Source organism: Lepidochelys kempii, chromosome 1 (assembly GCF_965140265.1).
Source record: "Lepidochelys kempii isolate rLepKem1 chromosome 1, rLepKem1.hap2, whole genome shotgun sequence".
In the NCBI taxonomy this organism is placed as follows: Eukaryota; Metazoa; Chordata; order Testudines; family Cheloniidae; genus Lepidochelys; species Lepidochelys kempii.
The window spans coordinates 5,577,950-5,598,384 of NC_133256.1; the positions used below are offsets into that span (position 1 = coordinate 5,577,950).

Genomic DNA, 20,435 nt, shown 5'->3' on the forward strand with positions numbered 1-20,435 from the left:
CTGTGGAGCCTGATTTGGGACAAGAACTTTTATCTTCTGATCAAACAGATTGGCAAACCTAAAATCCATACTATTGATATTTGTAATTAATTAGTATTAATATTATTAATCAAATTACATTACATTAAAATTGAGGAATTATATTAATATTATTCGTGCACCCTAAATCAGGCTACAAGTGAGATGATTTGGGAACGAGTCACTGGTCTTGCGTGGGGTTTCTTCTCACTCAGCCCCTGGCAGAATCGTCCCAGAGCACACGGCACCTATAGAAATGGGACCCCTTGAAAAATCCTGACTTGGGGCATCGGGGTTTGAACACTTTGAAGTTGCTTTCAATGTGAGACTTCTGTGTTGCTTGAATAGTCCACCATGAACAATGAGCAGGTGTAGGGGAGGGGTTCCCAAGCTACCTAGCGCTGCCTGCCCTTCAGCCCCCTCACTGAGTCACCCCGACAGCCCTGCTGAGTCCTCTGCCGCTGCACAGAACATCTGCCAATGGAAACAGCTTCCAGCCTTTCCCCTTCACTTCACGTTTTAAAGACAGTGAAACCTGCCAACGTACCCAGTTCCTGCACGGCGTGGAGCTGCTGACACCAGAGATCTTCACCCAAAAGGACACGGAGTCATTGGAGAGGTGGCACAGGCAGCAGGCAGTCTCTGTTCAGATGGGGAGGCAGGTGTCTTTATGAAGCGTGCCGGCACAGTCCCCTGGGAGCCACTTGGCCATCAGGGAACCTCAGCTGCTTGGTTTCATGCACATCGGATTTAACCCTGTCATGGCCAATGTCAAAGTGCAGGAGGCCAAATCACAGGGGATTTGTGGAGATGCTACCCAACTGGACTGCAGTGCCTGCCCTGGTGCAGGCTCTGCTCCTGGACTCTGGGCTTGTCATCACTGTTTATGGTTCCAATTAGTCGCTCGAGGGCAGCTGAGCGGTAACAATGATCATAGAATCACAGAACCATAGAAGATTCGGGTTGGAAGGAACCTCTGAATGTCATCTAGTCCTATCCCCTGCTCAAAGCAGGACCAACACCAACTAAATCATCCCAGCCATGGTTTTGTCAATCCAGGCCTTAAAAACCCCTAAGGAAGGAGATTCCACCACCTCCCTAGGTAACCCATTCCAGAGCTTCATCACCCTCCTAGTGAACTAGTGTTTCCTAATATCCAACCTAGACCTCCCCCACTGCAACTTGAGACCATTGCTTCTTTTTCTGTCAGCTGCCACCACTGACAACAGCCGAGCTCCATCCTCTTTGGAACCCCCATTCAGGTAGTTGAAGGCTGCTATCAAATCCCCCCTCACTCTTCTCTTCTGCAGACTAAATAACCCCAGTTCCTTCAGCCTCTCTCAGTAAGGCATGTGCCCCAGCCCCCTAATCATTTTCATTGCTCTCCGCTGGACTATCTCCAATTTGTTCACATCCCTTCTGTAGTGGGGGGAACCAAAACTGGACGCAATACTCCAGACGTGGCCTGACCAGTGATGAATAGAGAGGAATAATCACCTCCATCTGCTGGCAATGCTCCTGCTAATACAGCCCAATATGCTGTTCTCCTTCTTGGCAACAAGGGAACACTGCTGACTCATATCCAGCTTCTCATCCCCTGTAACCCCCAGGTACTTTTCTACAAAACTGCTGCTTAGCCAGTCGATCCCCAGCCTGTAGTAGTGCCTGGGATTCTTCCTTACTAAGTACAGGACTCTGCACTTGTCCTTGTTGAGACTCATCAGATTTCTTTTGGCCCAATCCTCCAATTTGTCTAGGTCACTCTGGGCCCTATCCCTACCCTCTAGCGTATCTACCTCTCCCGAAGCTTCTTGTCATCTGCAAACTTGCTGAGGGTGCAATTCATCCCATCATCCAGATCTTTAATAAAGATGTTGAAAAAAACCTGCCCCAGGACCAACTCTTGGGGCATTCCGCTTTCTACTGGCTGCCAACTAGACATCGAGCCGTTGATCACTATCCATTGAGCTGGACAATCTAGCCACCTTTCTATCCACTTTATAGTCCATTCATCCAATCCATACTTCTTTAACTTTCTGACAAGAATTCTGTGGGAGAACATATCAAAAGCTTTGCTAAAGTCAAGGAATAACACTTCCACTGCTTTCTCCATATCCACAGAGCCAGTTATCTCATCATAGAAGGCAATCAGGTTGGTCAGAATTGACTTGTCCTTGGTGAATCCATGTTGACTATTCCTGATTAGCTTACTCTCCTCCGAGTGCTTCAAAATGGATTCCTACAGGACCTGCTCCATGATTTTGCCAGGGACTGAAGTGATGCTCACCAGTCTGTACTTCCCCGGGTTCTCTTTCTTCACTTTTTTTTAAATATGGCAGTATATTTGCCTTTTTCTAATCATCCGGGACCTCCCCCAATCGCCACGAATTTTCAGAGATAATGGCCAATGGCCACTTCATGGAGTCAACAAGCTGGTGGACAAGGGGCATTCAGTGGATATAGTGTCCTGAGTTTTACCAGGGTCCCTCAACGAGGAGTCCTTGTGGCACCTCAGAGACTAACAAATTTATTTGGGCATAAGCTTTTATGGGCTAAAACCCACTTCATCAGATGCCTGGAGTGAAAAATACAGTAAGCAGAATATATATCAAAGCACATGAAAGTTGCCTTACCAAGTGGGGGGGGGGGGTCAGTACTAACGAGCCAATTCAATTAAGGTGGAAGAGTTCTATTCTCAACAGTTGACAAGAAGGGGTGAATACCAAGGGAAGAAAAATGCTAATGAGGCCAGTGGAATCAGGGTGGCCCATTTCCAACAGTTGACAAGAAGGACAATTCTTTGTGTAGGGTATTTCTTTTCATGGATTGGTAACTGGTTAAAAGATAGGAAAAAAGGGTAGGAATAAATAGGTTCAGAATGGAGAGAGGTGGTGTCCCCCAGGGGTCTGTCCTGGGACCAGTCCTATTCAACATCTTCATAAATGATCTGGAAAAAGGGGTAAAGGGTGAGGTGATAAAATTTGCAGATGATACCAAGCAGCTCAATACAGTTAAGTCCCAAGCAGACTGCGAAGCACTTCTGAATGATTTCACAAAATTGCATGACTGGGCAACAAAATGGCAGATGAAATTCAATGGTGATAAATGCAAAGTAATGCACACTGGAAAACATAATCCCAACTACACATATAAGATGTTGGAGACTAAATTAGCTGTTACCACTAAAGAAAGAGATCCTGGAGTAATTGTTCTGTGAAAACACCCACACAATGTGCAGCAGCAGTCAAAAAAAATGATATCAAAATGTTGAGACTCATGAAGAAAAGAAGAGATAATAAGACAGAAAATATAAATCCATGGTATGCCCACAACTTGAATACTGTGTGCAAATGTGGTTACCCTATCTCAAAAAAGATATATTGGAATTGGAAAATGTTCAGAAAAGGGCAAGAAAAAGGAATAGGTGAATGGAACCGCTGCCGTGTGAGGAGAGATTAATAAGGTTGGGACTTTTCAGCTGGAAAAGAGACGACTAAGGGGGGTATGACAGAGGTCTATAAAATCATGACTGGCATGGAAAAAGTAGATAAGGAAGTGTTATTTACTCCTTCTCATAACACAAGACCTAGGTGGCAGCAAATGAAATCAATAGGCAGCAGGTTTAAAACAAACAAAAGAAGTATTTTCTTTCACATAACACACAGTCAACCTGTGGAACTCCTTGCCAGACGATGTCGTGAAGGCCAGGACAATAACAGGGTTCAAAAAAGAACGAGATAAATTCATGGAGGATAGGTCTATCAATGGATATTGACCAGGATTGGTAGAGATGGTATCCCTAGCCTTCTTTTGCCAGAAGCTGGGAATTGGGAGACAGGAGATGGGTCACCTGATGATTATCTGTTCCATGCACCGCTACAGGCTGGGGACCGACTGGCTAAGCATAAATTCTGCAGAAAAGGATCTGGGGATTACAGTGGACGAGAAGCTGGATATGAGTCAACAGTGTACCCTTATAGCCAAGAAGGCCAACTGACTATTGGGCTTTATTAGTCGGAGCATTGCGAGGAGACCGAGGGAAGTGATTATTCCCCTCTATTTGGCACTGGTAAGACCACACCTGGAGTATTGCCTCCAGTTTTGGTCCCCCCACTACAGAAGGGAAGTGGACAAATTGGAGAGTGTCCAGAGGAGGGCAATGAAAATGATTAGGGGGCTGGGGCACATGACTTATGAGGAGAGGCAGAGGGAACTGGGATTATTTAGTCTGCAGAAGAGAAGAGTGAGGGGGGATATGATAGCAGCCTTCGAATACCTGAAGAGCGGTTCCAAAGACAATGGAGCTCGGTTGTTCTCAGTGGTGGCAGCTGACAGAACAAAGAGCAATGGTCTCAAGTTGCAGTGGGGGAGGTCTAGGTTGAATATTAGGAAACACTATTTCACTAGGAGGAAGCTGAAGCACTGGCATGGGTTACCTTGGGAGGTGGTAGAATCTCCATCCTTGGAGGTTTTTAAGGCCCGGCTTGACAAAGCCCTGGCTGGCATGATTTAGTTGGTGTTGGTCCTGCTTTGAGCAGGGGAGTGGACAAGACAAAACTCCTGAATCTCTTCCAACCCCAATATTCTATGATAATTCTCACAGATTGGTGAGCCATATTTTCCCTTTACAAAAAACATGTTTACTCTTCCTCCCCAAATTATATTCACCTAAATGTTTGACAATTTTGTTCTTTACTATTGCTGCAACCAGTTTGCCCACTTCTGAAAGTAGTCTTACCAGCCTGTAATTGCTTAGATCACCCCTGAAGCCCTTTTTAAGAATTGCCATCAAAATTAGCTACCCTCCAGTCTTTTGGTACAGAAGCTAAGTGATAGGTTCCAAACCATAGTTCATAGTTCTGCAATATCACATTTGAGTGTGTGGTAGGGTGCCCATTGGTCCCATTCTGGCTTGTACAGTCCCTTAGTTAAGTCCTGTCACAGCTGACCTGACATTTTTTTTCCAAAGAGGCTTTTGTCCCATATGCTCTTGCTGCCTTTGTAAGCACTAACAGGAGAAACGTCCATTCCGGTCAAAACGGTGGGGAGCAGAGGAATGTTTGTTGGAGACGAATGGAGATGCCAGCTCCCCGTATGGGTAGGGCTGGAGGCAGGGTTCCAGCCACCGCTGACAAGACAGGGTTCCAGCCACAGGAGACAGCCTTGCACAGGAGGGGACAGGGGTGGCCTCTGGCGAGCAGCTGGGTGTCTGCTGTTTTCTCCTTAGGAAATATGGTAACCCTAAAGAACTGCCCAATGTGGGAGTGCTGCCACCCAGGGGTGTATCCTATAGCACAAGGGACAGAGGCTGATGCTGGGCTGGAAAACAGACACCGTAAATAACTGAGATTCAAACTGAAATGTTCCCTTTCACCCATTTATTCAGGAGGAGTTTTCATAGGAAAAGGATCATTTTTCTCTGAAAGCTCAGCTGCCATGATGCTGCCCAGCTGCAGCTTCCTGGAACCCCAAGACAAATTGGAGGCTTTTCACCTGCCTGATCCTTATAACGTCAATGAAGGTTGCACTGACAGAGTCTCGGGCTGCACTCTGGGTATGGAAATGTCAGAACCTCCTGACCAGTCTGTGGCTGGGGTACTGTGCCCCTCAGCTACTCTCCCCAGCCCTCCCATCTCTGTGCAGTCCCCTCCACCCTGTACCATACCCCTTCAGCAGATCCTGTGTCAGTGGCTGCTGTGACAGGCCTGGTAGCAGATCTCTGATGAACCTGTGCTAGCAGGGACCTGAAGAGGGTCCTAGAGCAGTTGTGGAGGCCCAGAGACTGTGGTGGGTGGGCCTGTCTACCAGTGGATCACTGAGATCTGTGCCTAACTTTTGGGGATCCCTGGAGGCTGGGTTCTCCTTTTCATTCCTCAGGGAGAAGGGAAGGAAAGCTCTCCACAGACCAATCTGAGGGAAATTTCCCTGTACTGAGCCTTGTGGAATCTCCCGTCCATGGCCTGCACCCTGGGTTTGTAATGCAGGAAAGGGGGCTGACGGGGAGAAATCAGGTCCCATATTATTATTCTATTTTAGTTTATTTCAGCACCATCACACCTCTGGCAGCATCATCAGTGCCACTTGGCCACCCCGAGGTAGCCATGTGACTAATCGGAACCATATGAAGAGTGATGACCAGGAGTGGATTAACCACGGAAGAAACCGTGTGGTGACATGGGTCCCCCAACAACAGGAGGGGCTCACAAAATGCAGGAGAAATCTCATCTAACAACGTGTCCCCAAGTCCTGGCTGGTGGCGTAGCAGGGCTCAGGCAGGCAGCCTGCTTGCATGCTATGGATGGTGGTCCCATGCCACGCCCAGTAGCAGCCGACTGCTGGCACGTCTCTGTGCACCCCTGAAGTAGGGTGGGAGGTGTGATGGTGCCCCCCATAAGGCTTCATGGAAATATGCTTATAAATATATATGACATAACTTGAATATATTCTATGCCATGTATGCCATGTAATATATCTATGTTAAGGTAATAATCTACTGAATCTATTAATCCTATTTGTATGCATGTCTCATTTCTGTATTCGAAGTTATCAATATTGGCCTTGTACTGGCTTGATTTCTAAATAACCTTAGTCGAGCATTTGGTCAGTCCCTGGAGAAAGGAATTCGCAAAGTTAAGTGCCCAATCAAGAAGCATTTAAGGAACAATGCATCTTGGAAGGCTCCAGTCCAAATAAGAAGTCTTCCTGGAGATATTCAAGATGCCATGTGGGCAATGGCTACTGCCTGTAAAAACTGAGAGTCACGCATGGACCTGTGACTGGCCCAGGTGACTCCAGAACTCCATCTTGGAGCTGGACTGTGCATATGCTAGAGGAGGGGGTCTCCACCCACAAGAGAAAGTCTAGTTAAGCCCATGGGAGTCTCCTCCATTTTGTATTCAGCTGGCTAAGGACATAGCGTCTCCACCCCAAAGGATACTTGAATGAAACTGGAATAAAGGACAGTAACTACAGGGGCTGTGAGAGCTTCCTGGACCCAGACGAGAAGGAGGCTGGTCTGTAAAAGAGAGCTTTTGGGAACTGCTGAGGTTTTTGTCTGTATTCTGTTTGATTCGACACAGACTTGCCTATTTTATTTTATTTTGCTTGGTAATTCACTTTGTTCTGTCTGTTACTACTTGGAACCACTTAAATCCTACTTTCTGTATTTAATAAGATCACTTTTTACTTATTAATTAACCCAGAGTATGTATTAATACCTGGGGTGCGGGGAGCAAACAGATGTGCATATCTCTCTATCAGTGTTATAGAGGGCAAACAATTTATGAGTTTACACTGTAAAATCATAAATGGTGGGCATCTGAGTGCGAAAGGCAGGAACACTTCTGTAAGCTTCATTCAGTTGGCGTCCAGCTGTTAGGGGACGTGGTTCAGCCCTGGGTCTGGGTTTGCAGCTGGCTATCAGATTTGTCTCAGACCAGACCAGGCAGGGCACTGAAGCCCTCAGCTGCCAGGGCAAGAAAGCAGGAGCAGAAGTCATCTTGGCACATCAGGTGACAGCTCTCAGGGGGTTTCTGAGATCCAACCTGCCACAGGAGGCATTTCTATGTGCTCCCCTGCCCCACAGACCCACTCCCCCGCTCCCCTCCAGGGGCACACAGAGATGTTCCAGCAACCTCACAGCAGGCCGGGGTGTAACGATGTTGTCTCTGCCGGGACTCAACTGAGAGTGTCAATTCGGGACAAATTGCTTCGAGCAGAGCAGTCACAGCCCAAATCTGGAGGTCCTTTACATCTAAGGCACGCCAAACCAGCAAACAGAGAGGACTTTGGTTTTACCCCACTGGCTAACCTAAAGTCACACAAGCAATTCCCTTAGACACTCCAGTTTCCCAGTATCACCTCCAGTGCCACTCATTATGAGGGTGAATGGTTATGAAAACCAATGCCCCAGTAAAAGAAAAAAGGTTCCCCCAACCCCAAAGGAACAAGCCCCAGACCCAGGCCAATATGCAAATCAGATCTTACCCACAAATCACGCTGTTGCCAATCCTTTCGAATCTAAAACCTAAAGGTTTATGCATAAAAAGAAAGAAATTCATAGATAAGAGCTAAAATTGGTTGAATGGAATCAATTACAGACAGTTCTTGGTTCAGGCTTGCAGCAGTGATGGAATAAACTGCAGGTTCATGTTAGGATATAGATATTCAGGCCTGTCTGTAAAGGCCTATACTCTAAGAATTTAGGTGTATTCTTATCACTTGGCTAGTGATAGAGGTATAAAAGAAAGAATCAAGATCACTGTCTGCTGGTGTAAGGGCCTTCTCTTACTGTGACAGTCTGAGGCCCTGTTCTTAGGCTCAGGCCTTTGGCTAAGCAGCAGAGGCAGCCATAAGCTGGGAAGCGAACGGTCACATCCTCACATTCCAAACTAGTCACATTGAAATAAGGTGCTATTGGGCTGTTAGGCACTATCAGGACAGGATTGTATTCCTATCACCTCCAGGGAAAGGGAAGTGCCTAGAAAATGTAAAAGGAAACTTAGTTTGATAGCATCCTGTCTGGCAAGAACTCACTTATCAATAGCTGGGATGTGAAATCCTCACTTCTGCATTGTTTTGTCATTATAGTTCCCACTTTGCTGTTGTTTGTCTGTATAATCTCTGTCTGGTTCTGTGATTGTTCCTGTCTGCTGTATAATTAATTTTGCTGGGTGTAAACTAATTGAGGTGGTGGGATATAATTGGTTACATAATCATGTTACAATATGTTAGGATTGGTTAGTTAAATTTCAGGAAAATGATTGGTTAAGGTATAGCTAAGCAGAACTCAAGTTTTACTATATAATCTGTAGTCAATGAGGAAGTGACGGGGTGGGGGTGGGCATGGGCATGTGGGTGTGTGAGATGGGAACAGGGAATGGGGATAAGAAAATTGGAATCATGTTTTGCTAAAAGGGGGAAATGGGAACAGGGAATGGGAGTAAGGAAGTTGGAATCATGTTTGGCTAAGGGCAGGAATGGGAACAGGGACACAGGTGTAAGGCTTTGTGGTGTCAGAGCTGGGAAGGAGGATACTAAGGAAGGAAACTGGAATCATGCTTGCTGGAAGTTCACCCCAATAAACATCGAATTGTTTGCACCTTTGGACTTCGGGTATTGTTGCTCTCTGTTCATGCGAGAAGGACCAGGGAAGTAAGTGGGTGAAGGAATAAGCCCCCTAACAGTTCACATCAAGTCTCTGGAGTCCATCCACAGCTGGGATGGGTCTTTCAGTCCATTCTTCAGAGCTTCAGTTTGTAGCACAGTTCCTCCAGAGGCAAGAAGCAGGATTGAAGACAAAATGGAGGAATTTCCAAGGCCTTTTATATTCTCTGCCATGTAGAAGGACACCCCTTTGTTCTTACTGTGGAAATCACAGCAGCAAGATGGAGTTTGGAGTCACATGTCCATGCATGACTCAGTTCTTTGCAGGCCAGTGCCATTGTTTACATGATAGTTTGAACGTTCCCAGCAAAATTCAGATGTGCTTTGGAGTCTCTCAAAGTCAATTGTGAGTTAAGTGTTTCTTGATTGGGCACTTAGTCTGCAGAGTCCCTTCTCAAGAAGCTGACCAAATGCTTCACTTATGCGACACATTGAGACACAAGTACATAGCCAATATTCATAACTTCAACTACAAAATGATACACACATACAGATAGCATAATCCTAACCAGCAAATCATAACCTTTTCATAGACCCCTCATATGTCAACTTTTGGACAATATTTGCTGCAAATATATAACAGTGGCTGCAACAATGATCTATACGGTCACAGTTTATGTCAATAATATCACAAAGGGCGATGGCGGCTCCCTCCCCACTCTGCTTCCCTCTCTCTACCCCACTCCGAGAAGTGGCGGGCATCTCCCTCTAGCCCCTGTGGGGGGTGTCACTCTGTGCTGCCCTCACCCCGAGCGCAAACTCCACAGCTCCTGTTGGCCAGGAACATCTGCCAGTGGAAGCTACTGGGGTGGCGCCTGCCGCCAACTGCCCCCTCCCCCCCCGCCCGGCCTAGAAGCTGCTGCCAGAGGGGTGTGAATACCAATCACTTTGGGAGCTGCGCCACCCGAGGTAAGTGCTACGCCCCTGACCCCCTCCTGCACCGCGAGGCCCTGGCCCAGCCCAGAACCCACACCCGTCACCCAAACGTCCTCCCAGAGCCCGGCCCCCCACCCCATTCCACACCACAACCCCGTTCCCCAGAGCCTGACCCCCTCAAACTTCCTCCCAGAGCCTGACCCCCTCACGGCCTCCCACACTCCAACCCCCTGCCCCAGCCCAGAACCCACACCCAAACTTCCTCCCAGAACCTGTCTCCCCACAACCGCTCCCATACTCCAACCCCCTGCCCCAGGCCAGAGCCTGCACTACGCACCCAAACAACCTCCCGGAGCCCAACCCCCACACCCCTTCCCACACCCCAACCCCCTTCCCTAGGCCAGAGCCTGCACCCTGCACCCAAAGGTCCTCCCGCAGCCCAACTCCCACACCCCAACCCCCTGCCTCAGCCCAGAAACTGCACCCCGCACCCAAAGGCCCTCCCGGAGCCCAACCCCCACACCCCTTCCCACACCCCAACCCCCTTCCCTAGGCCAGAGCCTGCACTACGCACTGAAACATGCTCCCAGAACCTGACCCCTCACACCCCTCCCTTACCCCAACCCTCTGCCCCAGGCCAAAGCCTGCACCCCGCACCCAAACAACCTCCCGGAGCCCAACCCCCACACCCCTTCCCACACCCCAACCCCCTTCCCTAGGCCAGAGCCTGCACCCTGCACCCAAAGGTCCTCCCGGAGCCCAACTCCCACACCCCAACCCCCTGCCTCAGCCCAGAAACTGCACCCCGCACCCAAAGGCCCTCCCGGAGCCCAACCCCCACACCCCTTCCCAAACCCCAACCCCCTGCCTCAGCCCAGAAACTGCACCCTGCACCCAAACGACCTCCCGGACCCCAACCCCCACACCCTTTCCCACACCCCAACCCCCTGCCTCAGCCTAGAAACTGCACCCAAACTTTTTCCCAGAACCTGACTCCCCACATCCCCTCCCATACCCTAACTCCCTTCCCTAGGCCAGAGCCTTCACCCTGCACCCACACCCCCTCCCACACCAATGAAGGTACCTCACCCCCTCCCTGCGCCAATCAAGCTACCTCACTTTATTTTCATTTACTTCCTATTACTTATAACAGAGGAGGAGGAGGAAGAAAAACAGAATGAAAAATGGGAGGGGCAGATAAGAGAGAATGTTCTTTTCTTGGCTGGGTCCCAAAGGGGAGGACCCAAAGATAAAGCGACGCATGGGGGGCCCCACTAACTCTATGTCCCCCACTGGTAACGACAAGCCCGGATTCCACGAATAGAGCCTGTGGCAGGGCTGGAGCTGCCGTCCAGTTGGGCAGCATCACTGGGCGTCTCCTGTGAATTGGCCTCCGGCAGTTTGCCATTGCTCATGCCAGGGGTTAAACTGGTGCGTACAAAGCCAGGCAGCTGACATTCCCTGATGGCCAAGAGGCCCCCGAAGGACTGTGCCGGCAGGCTTCATAAAGACAGTTGCCTCCCTCTCTGAACAGAGACTGCCTGCTGCTGATGCAAACGCTCCGATGACTCCTTGTCCTTTAGGGTGAAGACCTCAGGTGTCAGCGGCTCCCTTCTAGCAGGAACTGGGTACGTTGGCAGGTTTCACTATCTTTAAAACGTGAAGTGGAGGGGAAAGGCTGGAAACTGTTTCCATTGGCAGATGTTCTGTGCAGTGGCAGAGGACACAGCGGGGCTGTCGGGTGACTCAGTGAGGGATTTGGAAGACAGGCAGCGTTAGGCAGCTTGGGAACCGTGCTCCATGGTGGGCTCTTCAAGCTACACAGAAATCTGACATTCACGGTGAGCTCAGACTATGACAATTCCCATGCACCGCATCAGGATTTCTCAGTGGATGCTATTTCTAGAAGTGCCATGTGCTCTGGGCCCGATCCTGACTGATCTCGATCAGTGACTGAGCGAGAGGAGATCCCACCGATTATCAGTGACTAGTTCCCAAATCACCTCAGGTTTCTTTGCTCCTGGAATTTTATTCAGCAAATGCATTTTGAAAGGTTTTATTGTCTGGCTCGATAGTGAACGCCGGAATTCAGAGCTGCGTTGCTCTGTGGTAACAGGTCCGATAGGGTGTATGTCTGTTTCCTGAATGGCTGTTTCTAGAATCTCTGCTCTGTAGAAACCCCATAGAGTTACAGGGCTCCCGGCATCTCTGTCCTCTCTCTGGTTTCCTAGTGCCATTTTCAAAGATTTTACTCTTTGGCTCAATTGTGAATGCAGGAATTCAGAGCTGCAGATTCTCCGTGCACAGGCTGCAGACTGACAAAACAGAACCTGAAGAGACCCAGTCAGCTATTAACCTAGGGACAGGGGAGCTACTAGACTTTTGTTTGCTGACAAGCGACTGAATGAGGGTTGAGACACTGCAATCTTTTCAGATTCTGAAGAAATCCAGATGACAGACGCTCCATTTTAAGTCCCACTGTATCCTGAGAAATCAAAGAATATTAGGGTTGGAAGAGACCTCAGGAGGTCATCTAGTCCAATCCCCTCCTCAAAGCAGGACCAATCCCCAACTATATCATGCCAGCCAAGGCTTTGTCAAGCCTGACCTTTAAAACCTCTAAGGAAGGAGATTCCATCACCTCGCTAGGTAACTCATGCCACTGCTTTACCACCCTCCTCGTGAAACATTGTGTGTATGAAAGTACAGATGTGTAAATGTTATGCCAAAACTTCTCATTGTAATACAAATATTACAAATCAAACTTTCATGACATTCCTGTGTATTGAAAGCCAGCAGTAGAGTTGTTGGAATCTCTACAGGAAAGAGTAGTGGAAACTATACTGCTTAATGGCTTTTGCTTTAGAAAGTATTTTGGAAATACTCCACATACTGTTTGCAATGGGTTTCTGCTATGGACTCTTTGTTCAGTGAACAGTTGTCTGACAGTGTCTCCTGGTAACTGACCAAAAGATGTTTCTAACACTTACATTCAGGGTCATGAACACAATCCCTCTGCAAATCTCTGTTCCAGCAGTAGAGAGCTGAGGTGCAGGAAAGAGGAGTGTTATAGGGGTTGTATGAAATTTACAAATATCACCTCTTACATGAGCATGGCAGAAGTAACTTGGACACTCGACTGGATATGAGAGGAAACCTAGTGTTTGCACGGCGTCAGATGTTGGTGACGCCAACTCCTCCCCCATCCAGCTGAAGTAACTGTCCATGTTAGCTTATAACTTGCCAGATAACTACAGTCCCTTGCATGGGGAGAGGATGCAGGTCCTATGAGGATTAAGAGAAGGCTGTAGGATGATCCAAATCTCTGGATTCAGGCAACACTATTCAGGCAAAACACTTCAGCTTCTCTTGGAGGGATTCTTAGGGCTCACATTGTATCACCAGGAGCATTTGGTAAGGGAAAGTTAATAGATCCCAGTTCTGATCAAATTTACACATTTAAATCTGGAATGATGCAGTTGAAGTCTCTATTATTGAATTAAGAACCTGGCCCTAAGAATTTATCCCATGTATCTTAAGAGAGTGGCATAATTTGGACTCTCAGGAGGTAAAAAAAAATTATATATAATGTCACCCTTCTGCCAATCAGAGTTGGCAGCAACAAGGGCCAGGTTCAGTATCTAGGGGTTCCATTCCAATAACACAATGCAAAACCGGCTCAAGCCCCACCCAGTGACCTGGGACAAATATATACCACCCCCTCTAGCAAGCACAGAGTCTGAGTGTATCAAAAAGCCTTTTAATAACAGAGAGAAATAAAGTGGCATTATGTTGGGGAAACACCACCAATAGGATTCATAACACAACCCATGAACAAAAAACCCACCCCAAGCAAATTGGGGCGTGTCCTTTCCCTTTGGTTCTTGAGTCCAGCAACCCAAAATCACCCAAAGTCCCAAAAGTCCAAGAACCCAAAAGTCTCTGTCCCTGGTGAGGGCAGTCCCAGAGTTTGAATGTTTATCTGCAGAGTTTTACCTCCCAACCTGGGTGGAGACGTGGGTGGGAGGGGGGTTAAGAGGCACCTTAAGTAGTCCAAAGCTGATTGCCCCACCTCTCCATGGGGCTCTGCTCTGCCAGCCACCCCCATGAGCTGCTCCAGACATCCAACAAACTGCTCTGCTCCACCAGCCGCTCTCCTCTGCCAACCAGCCGTCCCACAAACTGCTTTGCGATATATTTTCAGGCTCCCCCACTACTTAACACAACGCTCAGTGATTTCAGCTCTTTGTAAGTTTAGCTCTTTTGTGGTTTCAGCTTGTAGTAGGGGAACCTCAATGCTTGTACACCATTAGTCCAAAACGAATTCAGCTTAACAGCCTGTAACTAGACTCCTAATAGAATCATAATTAGCTCTGATAGTCTACAATAGAAAGAAAAGGAGGCACAATCAGCATGTAATACCCTCACTACAAAGACCCATACAACCAAGTATTAACACCTGTCCCAATCCTCTCTCCAGTCACTGGGTTTTGGAACCCATGACCCTTGTCTAGCGAGTGCTGCTTAGTTGATGGTGAGTCACTCCATCATAACAAAAGGCCAAGTACAGTTCCACTGTCCTTGATTCACATAATCAGGATAATAACAGTTTATTCCTGCCCCAATAACAGAGAAACTGGGGCTCTTAGAGCAGCCAAAGTGACCACTAGGCAGGGTGGGTGTGCCTATGCAAATGAGATCAGCCACTGAAGTTCTTTTCCACAACACACCATGACTCGCCACCAGATGTCAGGGTAGAGCTCATTCTGACTCTGCTTACATATATATAGATATAGATATAGATATAGATATAGATATAGATAGATAGATAGATAATGAGGCAATGAAACACGTTTATGAATGGCTTCTATGCAGGGCAGATAAATACAATGACCTTTTTCACCATGCACTTTCCATGTGTTTACACAAATGTCATGATACAATGGGCCACACTCAGAAGTTAAGAGCCAGAAAGGGTGTCTCTTCGAAGGTCACAATTGTAAAATAACAGCATTCAAGTAGGCTGCGGAACTCAAAGCCACAAGATATCAGTGGGGCCAAGAGCTTAGACCCTTTCAAAGAGTGACTGGGTGTGTATATGGGTAACAAGAATATACAATTCCAGTGTTGAGGATTGTTTTAAAAAGTCTTGGAAGGGCACACAACCTTCCTGATTTATACCACAAAATATGTCTTACTTGTGGGTGTCGAGGGAAACTTTTCCTGGGAGCAGGTTGTCTCATAGCTGCCTATTATAGGGCTTCTTCCACCTTCCACTGAAGCACCGAGAACTGGTCACTGGATACTGAGCTAGATGGACTGCAGGTCCAGTCTGGCAGTGCCTATCTTCTCCACCATGGTGTAAATCCAAGACTATGTTTTTGCTGATCTTCCTTGAGCTCCTGGGAGACTCTAGGTTTGCACAGAGAGCAGAATGATGTCTCATTAAATATCACTTTGTCACCTGTACTTTTTCCTTTCAGGAAGGAAAGTCCAAAACTCTTGGGACCTGTCCTGTACATTATGTCAGCTGTCAATGACACCAAACTCAATTCTGCAATGTTCCTTCTCACTGGGATACCTGGGCAGGAAGAGGTCCATCTCTGGATCTCTATCCCCTTCTGCTTCATTTATGTTTTTTCAATATTGGGAAATTCAACCATTCTGTTCATTATAAAAATAAATCCAAGCCTTCATGAGCCCATGTACATTTTCCTTTCTATGTTGGCAGTCACAGATCTTGGCTTATCGATATCCACCATACCAACAATACTGGGTATATACTTGTTTAACTCTAGGGAGATCAGCCTCGATGCCTGTTTTGCCCAGCTGTTCTTCATCCACTCATTTGCAATGATTGAATCCTCCATACTCTTGTTGATGGCGTTAGACCGCTTTATCGCAATCTCTAACCCACTGAGATATGCTTCCATCTTAACCCTGCCGAGAATATTCAAGATGGGACTGGTATGCGTCCTAAGAGGGGTGGCCGTATCATTCCCATTCCCCTTTCTCCTGAAACAGTTCCAATACTATCGAGTCAATATCCTCTCCCATTCCTACTGCCTGCACCAGGATGTCATGAAGCTGGCTTGTTCGGATATCACAGTCAACTACATCTATGGCTTGTTTCTTACAGTCTCCACGGTGGGGTTGGATTCACTGCCCATCTTCCTCTCTTATGTGATGATCCTCAAAACGGTGCTGAGTGTTGCATCCCACACGGAGTGCCTCAGGGCCCTGAACACCTGCGTCTCCCACCTCTGTGCCGTCCTGCTCTTCTACACACCAGATGTTGGCTTAGCTTTGATACACAGATTGGGGAAGGGCTCTTTTCCCTTACTACAGATTGTCCTGGGCTACATCTACCTCCTCGTCCCGCCCCTGATCAACCCAATCGTGTACAGTGTGACAAGCAAACACCTTCGTGGGAGGATAATCAGAGTGTTCGTCAAGTGAAAGGTCAATGCTGGCTCCCATGCTGATGACCTGGGAGATGAAAAACATGTGCCACCTATTTCTTGTTGGACCCTTACATCTGAGACGACATGAGCTACTGATCTCCAGTCTGTAGAGAGAGGTTCAGACAGTGTTTAAGGCCTGGAGCAATGGGAGAGGGGCTGTTGAGGAAGGACAGCTCACTGCGGGATGGAGACCAAGGCAGTCAGCAGCATTTACAAAGGGCTTTTCTGCACTGCCAAGTTTTGTCAATGAAACTTATGTCGACATGAAAAAATTGACAAAAGCAAAGTAACCAAAGCGAGTCTACATTTGCTCCCTCTGTCAACAGATTGTGTCCACATTCGGGGCACCATTGTCGGGGGCGATGCATTGTGAGTATGTATCCCACAGTGCCTGGTGACACCATTCTGACCTTAAAAGAAAAGGAGTATTTGTGGCACATTAGAGCCTAACCAATTTATTTGAGCATAAGCTTTCATGAGCTGCAGCTCACGTGAGCTGTAGCTCATGAAAGCTTATGCTCAAATAAATTGGTTAGGCTCTAAGGTGCCGCAAGTACTCCTTTTCTTTTTGCAAATGCAGACTAACAAGGCTGCTACTCTGAAACCTATCATTCTGATGTTGCACCCTATAATGCTTTCTGGAAATATGCTCATGAATGTAAATATGACATAACTGGAATATGTTTGGTTCTACCTATGACATGAAACATATCCCTGTAAATGTTGTGATCTCCTGAATATAATCATCCTATTTGTATGCATGTGTCATTATTGTGTTTGAAGTTATGAATAGTGGCTGTGTACTTGTTTGATTTTAAGTAGCCTTCGTAAGGCATTTGGTCAGCTTCTTAAGAAAGGAATTTGCAAGAGCCCAATCAAGAAACACTTCATTGACAATGGAACCTTGGAAGACTCCAATCCACATAAGAAGTCTACTTGTGACGTTCAAAGTAGCATGTGTACAATGGCTGCCACCTGTAAAGTTCTGAGTCATGCATGGACATGTGACTTGCCCATTTCACTCGAAAACTGCAGGTTTTAGCTGGATTCTGCATAGGAGAGAGAAGGGGTTTCCACCCATGAGAGAAAATCTATTTAAGCCTGGGGGAGACCACTCCATTTTGTCTTCAGCTGGCTCAAGAGATAGCCTTTCCACCCCCAAAAGAATACCTGAAATAAAATGCAACAAAGGACAGGAACCAGAGGGGTGTGAGTGATTGCTGGACCCAGACTAGAAGGAGGCTAGTCTGTCAAAGAAACTTACTGGAATATCTCTGAGGTTGAGATTTCATCCTTAATCATTTTCTTATTGTACTAGGTTTAGACTTGTGTGCTTTATTATATTTTGCTTGGTAATTCACATTGTTCTCTCTGTTATTACTTGGAACCACGTAAATCCTACTTTTGGTATTTCATAAATCCACTGTTAACTTATTAATTAACCCAGATTATGTATTAATACCTGGTGGGGGGGGGGTATTTGAAATACAGATATATAGTCCATGTTGATAACTTCAGGTACAAAAATGAAACATGCACACAAATAGGATAATAATATTCAGCAAATCCTAACTTTTCCAGTGACACATCACAAGACATATCTTATACCAAATGCAACATAATTATGTCATAATCATGTCATAATCATACCACTATCATCATATGGGATGTAGTGTCACAACCTCCTTTACTGACCCCTCGATGTGGGACTCAATTTGTTTCCTAAAAAGAGGGACTCGGGTGTGGGAAACTCCCTCACATCCTCTGCAGTGAACACCAATGCAAATAATTCATTTAGCCTCTCCACAATGGCCTCATCTTCCTTGAGTGTTCCTTTAGCACCTCAGTCATCCAGTGGCCCCACTCATTCTTTAGCAGGCTTCCTGCTTCTGAGGTAATTTAAAAAATTGTTCCTAATTTTTATGACTTTTCCTAGTTTCCCTTCACATTTTTTGAACTTCTTGCGCAGTATTGCTGAGCCCAATTCAAAAACTATGAGCCACACCCCAGAAAATCATCACATGGTTCAAAATAATGAGATTTAGAAGTATAGTTATGAGAGCACCGTTACGCCACAGACCTCCAGACATAACAGTGACTAGCTCGCAGAGCCACTTGGTACCTGATACACAACTCAGTCTCTCCCCTTCTTCACAAAATGGGGAAGAGATGGCCAGCCCTCTGTGGAGATAGAGGTGGTTAGGGACTATTTAGAAAAGCTGGACATGCACAAGTCCATGGGGCCGGACGAGTTGCATCCGAGAGTGCTGAAGGAATTGGTGGCTGTGATTGCAGAGCCATTGGCCATTATCTTTGAAAACTCGTAGCGAACCGGGGAAGTCCCGTATGACTGGAAAAAGGCTAATGTAGTGCCAATCTTTAAAAAAGGGAAGAAGGAGGATCCTGGGAACTACAGGCCAGTCAGCCTCACCTCAGTCCCTGGAAAAATCATGGAGCAGGTCCTCAAAGAATCAATCCTGACGCACTTGCATGAGAGGAAAGTGATCAGGAACAGCCAGCATGGATTCACCAAGGGAAGGTCATGCCTGACTAATCTAATCGCCTTTTATGATGAGATTACTGGTTCTGTGGATGAAGGGAAAGCAGTGGATGTATTGTTTCTTGACTTTAGCAAAGCTTTTGACACGGTCTCCCATAGTATTCTTGTCAGCAAGTTAAGGAAGTATGGGCTGGATGAATGCACTATAAGGTGGGTAGAAAGCTGGATAGATTGTCGGCCTCAACAGGTAATGATCAATGGCTCCATGTCTAGTTGGCAGCCGGTATCAAGTGGAGTGCCCCAAGGGTTGGTCCTGGGGCCGGTTTTGTTCAATATCTTCATAAATGATCTGGAGGATGGTGTGGATTGCACTCTCAGCAAATTTGCGGATGATACTAAACTGGGAGGAGTGGTAGATACGCTGGAGGGGAGGGATAGGATACAGAAGGACCTAGACAAATTGGAGGATTGGGCCAAAAGAAATCTGATGAGGTTCAATAAGGATAAGTGCAGGGTCCTGCACTTAGGATGGAAGAATCCAATGCACTGCTACAGACTAGGGACCGAATGGCTAGGCAGCAGTTCTGCGGAAAAGGACCTAGGGGTGACAGTGGACGAGAAGCTGGATATGAGTCAGCAGTGTGCCCTTGTTGCCAAGAAGGCCAATGGCATTTTGGGATGTATAAGTAGGGGCATAGTGAGCAGATCGAGGGACGTGATCGTTCCCCTGTATTCGACATTGGTGAGGCCTCATCTGGACTACTGTGTCCAGTTTTGGGCCCCACACTACAAGAAGGATGTGGATAAATTGGAGAGAGTCCAGCGAAGGGCAACAAAAATGATTAGGGGTCTAGAACACATGACTTATGAGGAGAGGGTGAGGGAGCTGGGATTGTTTAGCCTGCAGAAGAGAAGAATAAGGGGGGATTTGATAGCTGCTTTCAACTACCTGAAAGGGGGTTCCAAAGAGGATGGCTCTAGACTGTTCTCAATGGTAGCAGATGACAGAACGAGGAGTAATGGTCTCAAGTTGCAGTGGGGGAGGTTTAGACTGGATATTAGGAAAAACTTTTTCACTAAGAGGGTGGTGAAACACTGGAATGTGTTACCTAGGAAGGTGGTAGAATCTCCTTCCTTAGAGGTTTTTAAGGTCAGGCTTGACAAAGCCCTGGCTGGGATGATTTAACTGGGAATTGGTCCTCCTTCGAGCAGGGGGTTCTACTAGATGACCTTCAGGGGTCCCTTCCAACCCTGATATTCTATGATTCTATGATTCAGCCATGAGACATACAAACACTGGGTAAGCAAGGCTATGTACATTCTGAATAGAAAGAGGCATGACCCAAATACAGCTACAACTCTCTGTTGGACCCAAACAACCCCTTCCCCCTGATCCAGCTACCCCCAAACTG

General features: G+C 47.0%; 1 protein-coding gene across 1 annotated transcript; it reads left to right on the top strand.

Moving 5' to 3' along the window:
- Positions 1-15,582: 15,582 nt before the first annotated feature.
- LOC140897368 (olfactory receptor 51G2-like) lies at positions 15,583-16,518 on the top strand. The gene has a single exon (XM_073309964.1). The coding sequence runs from the start codon at positions 15,583-15,585 to the stop codon at positions 16,516-16,518; it is 936 nt and encodes a 311-aa protein (XP_073166065.1).
- Positions 16,519-20,435: the final 3,917 nt, after the last annotated feature.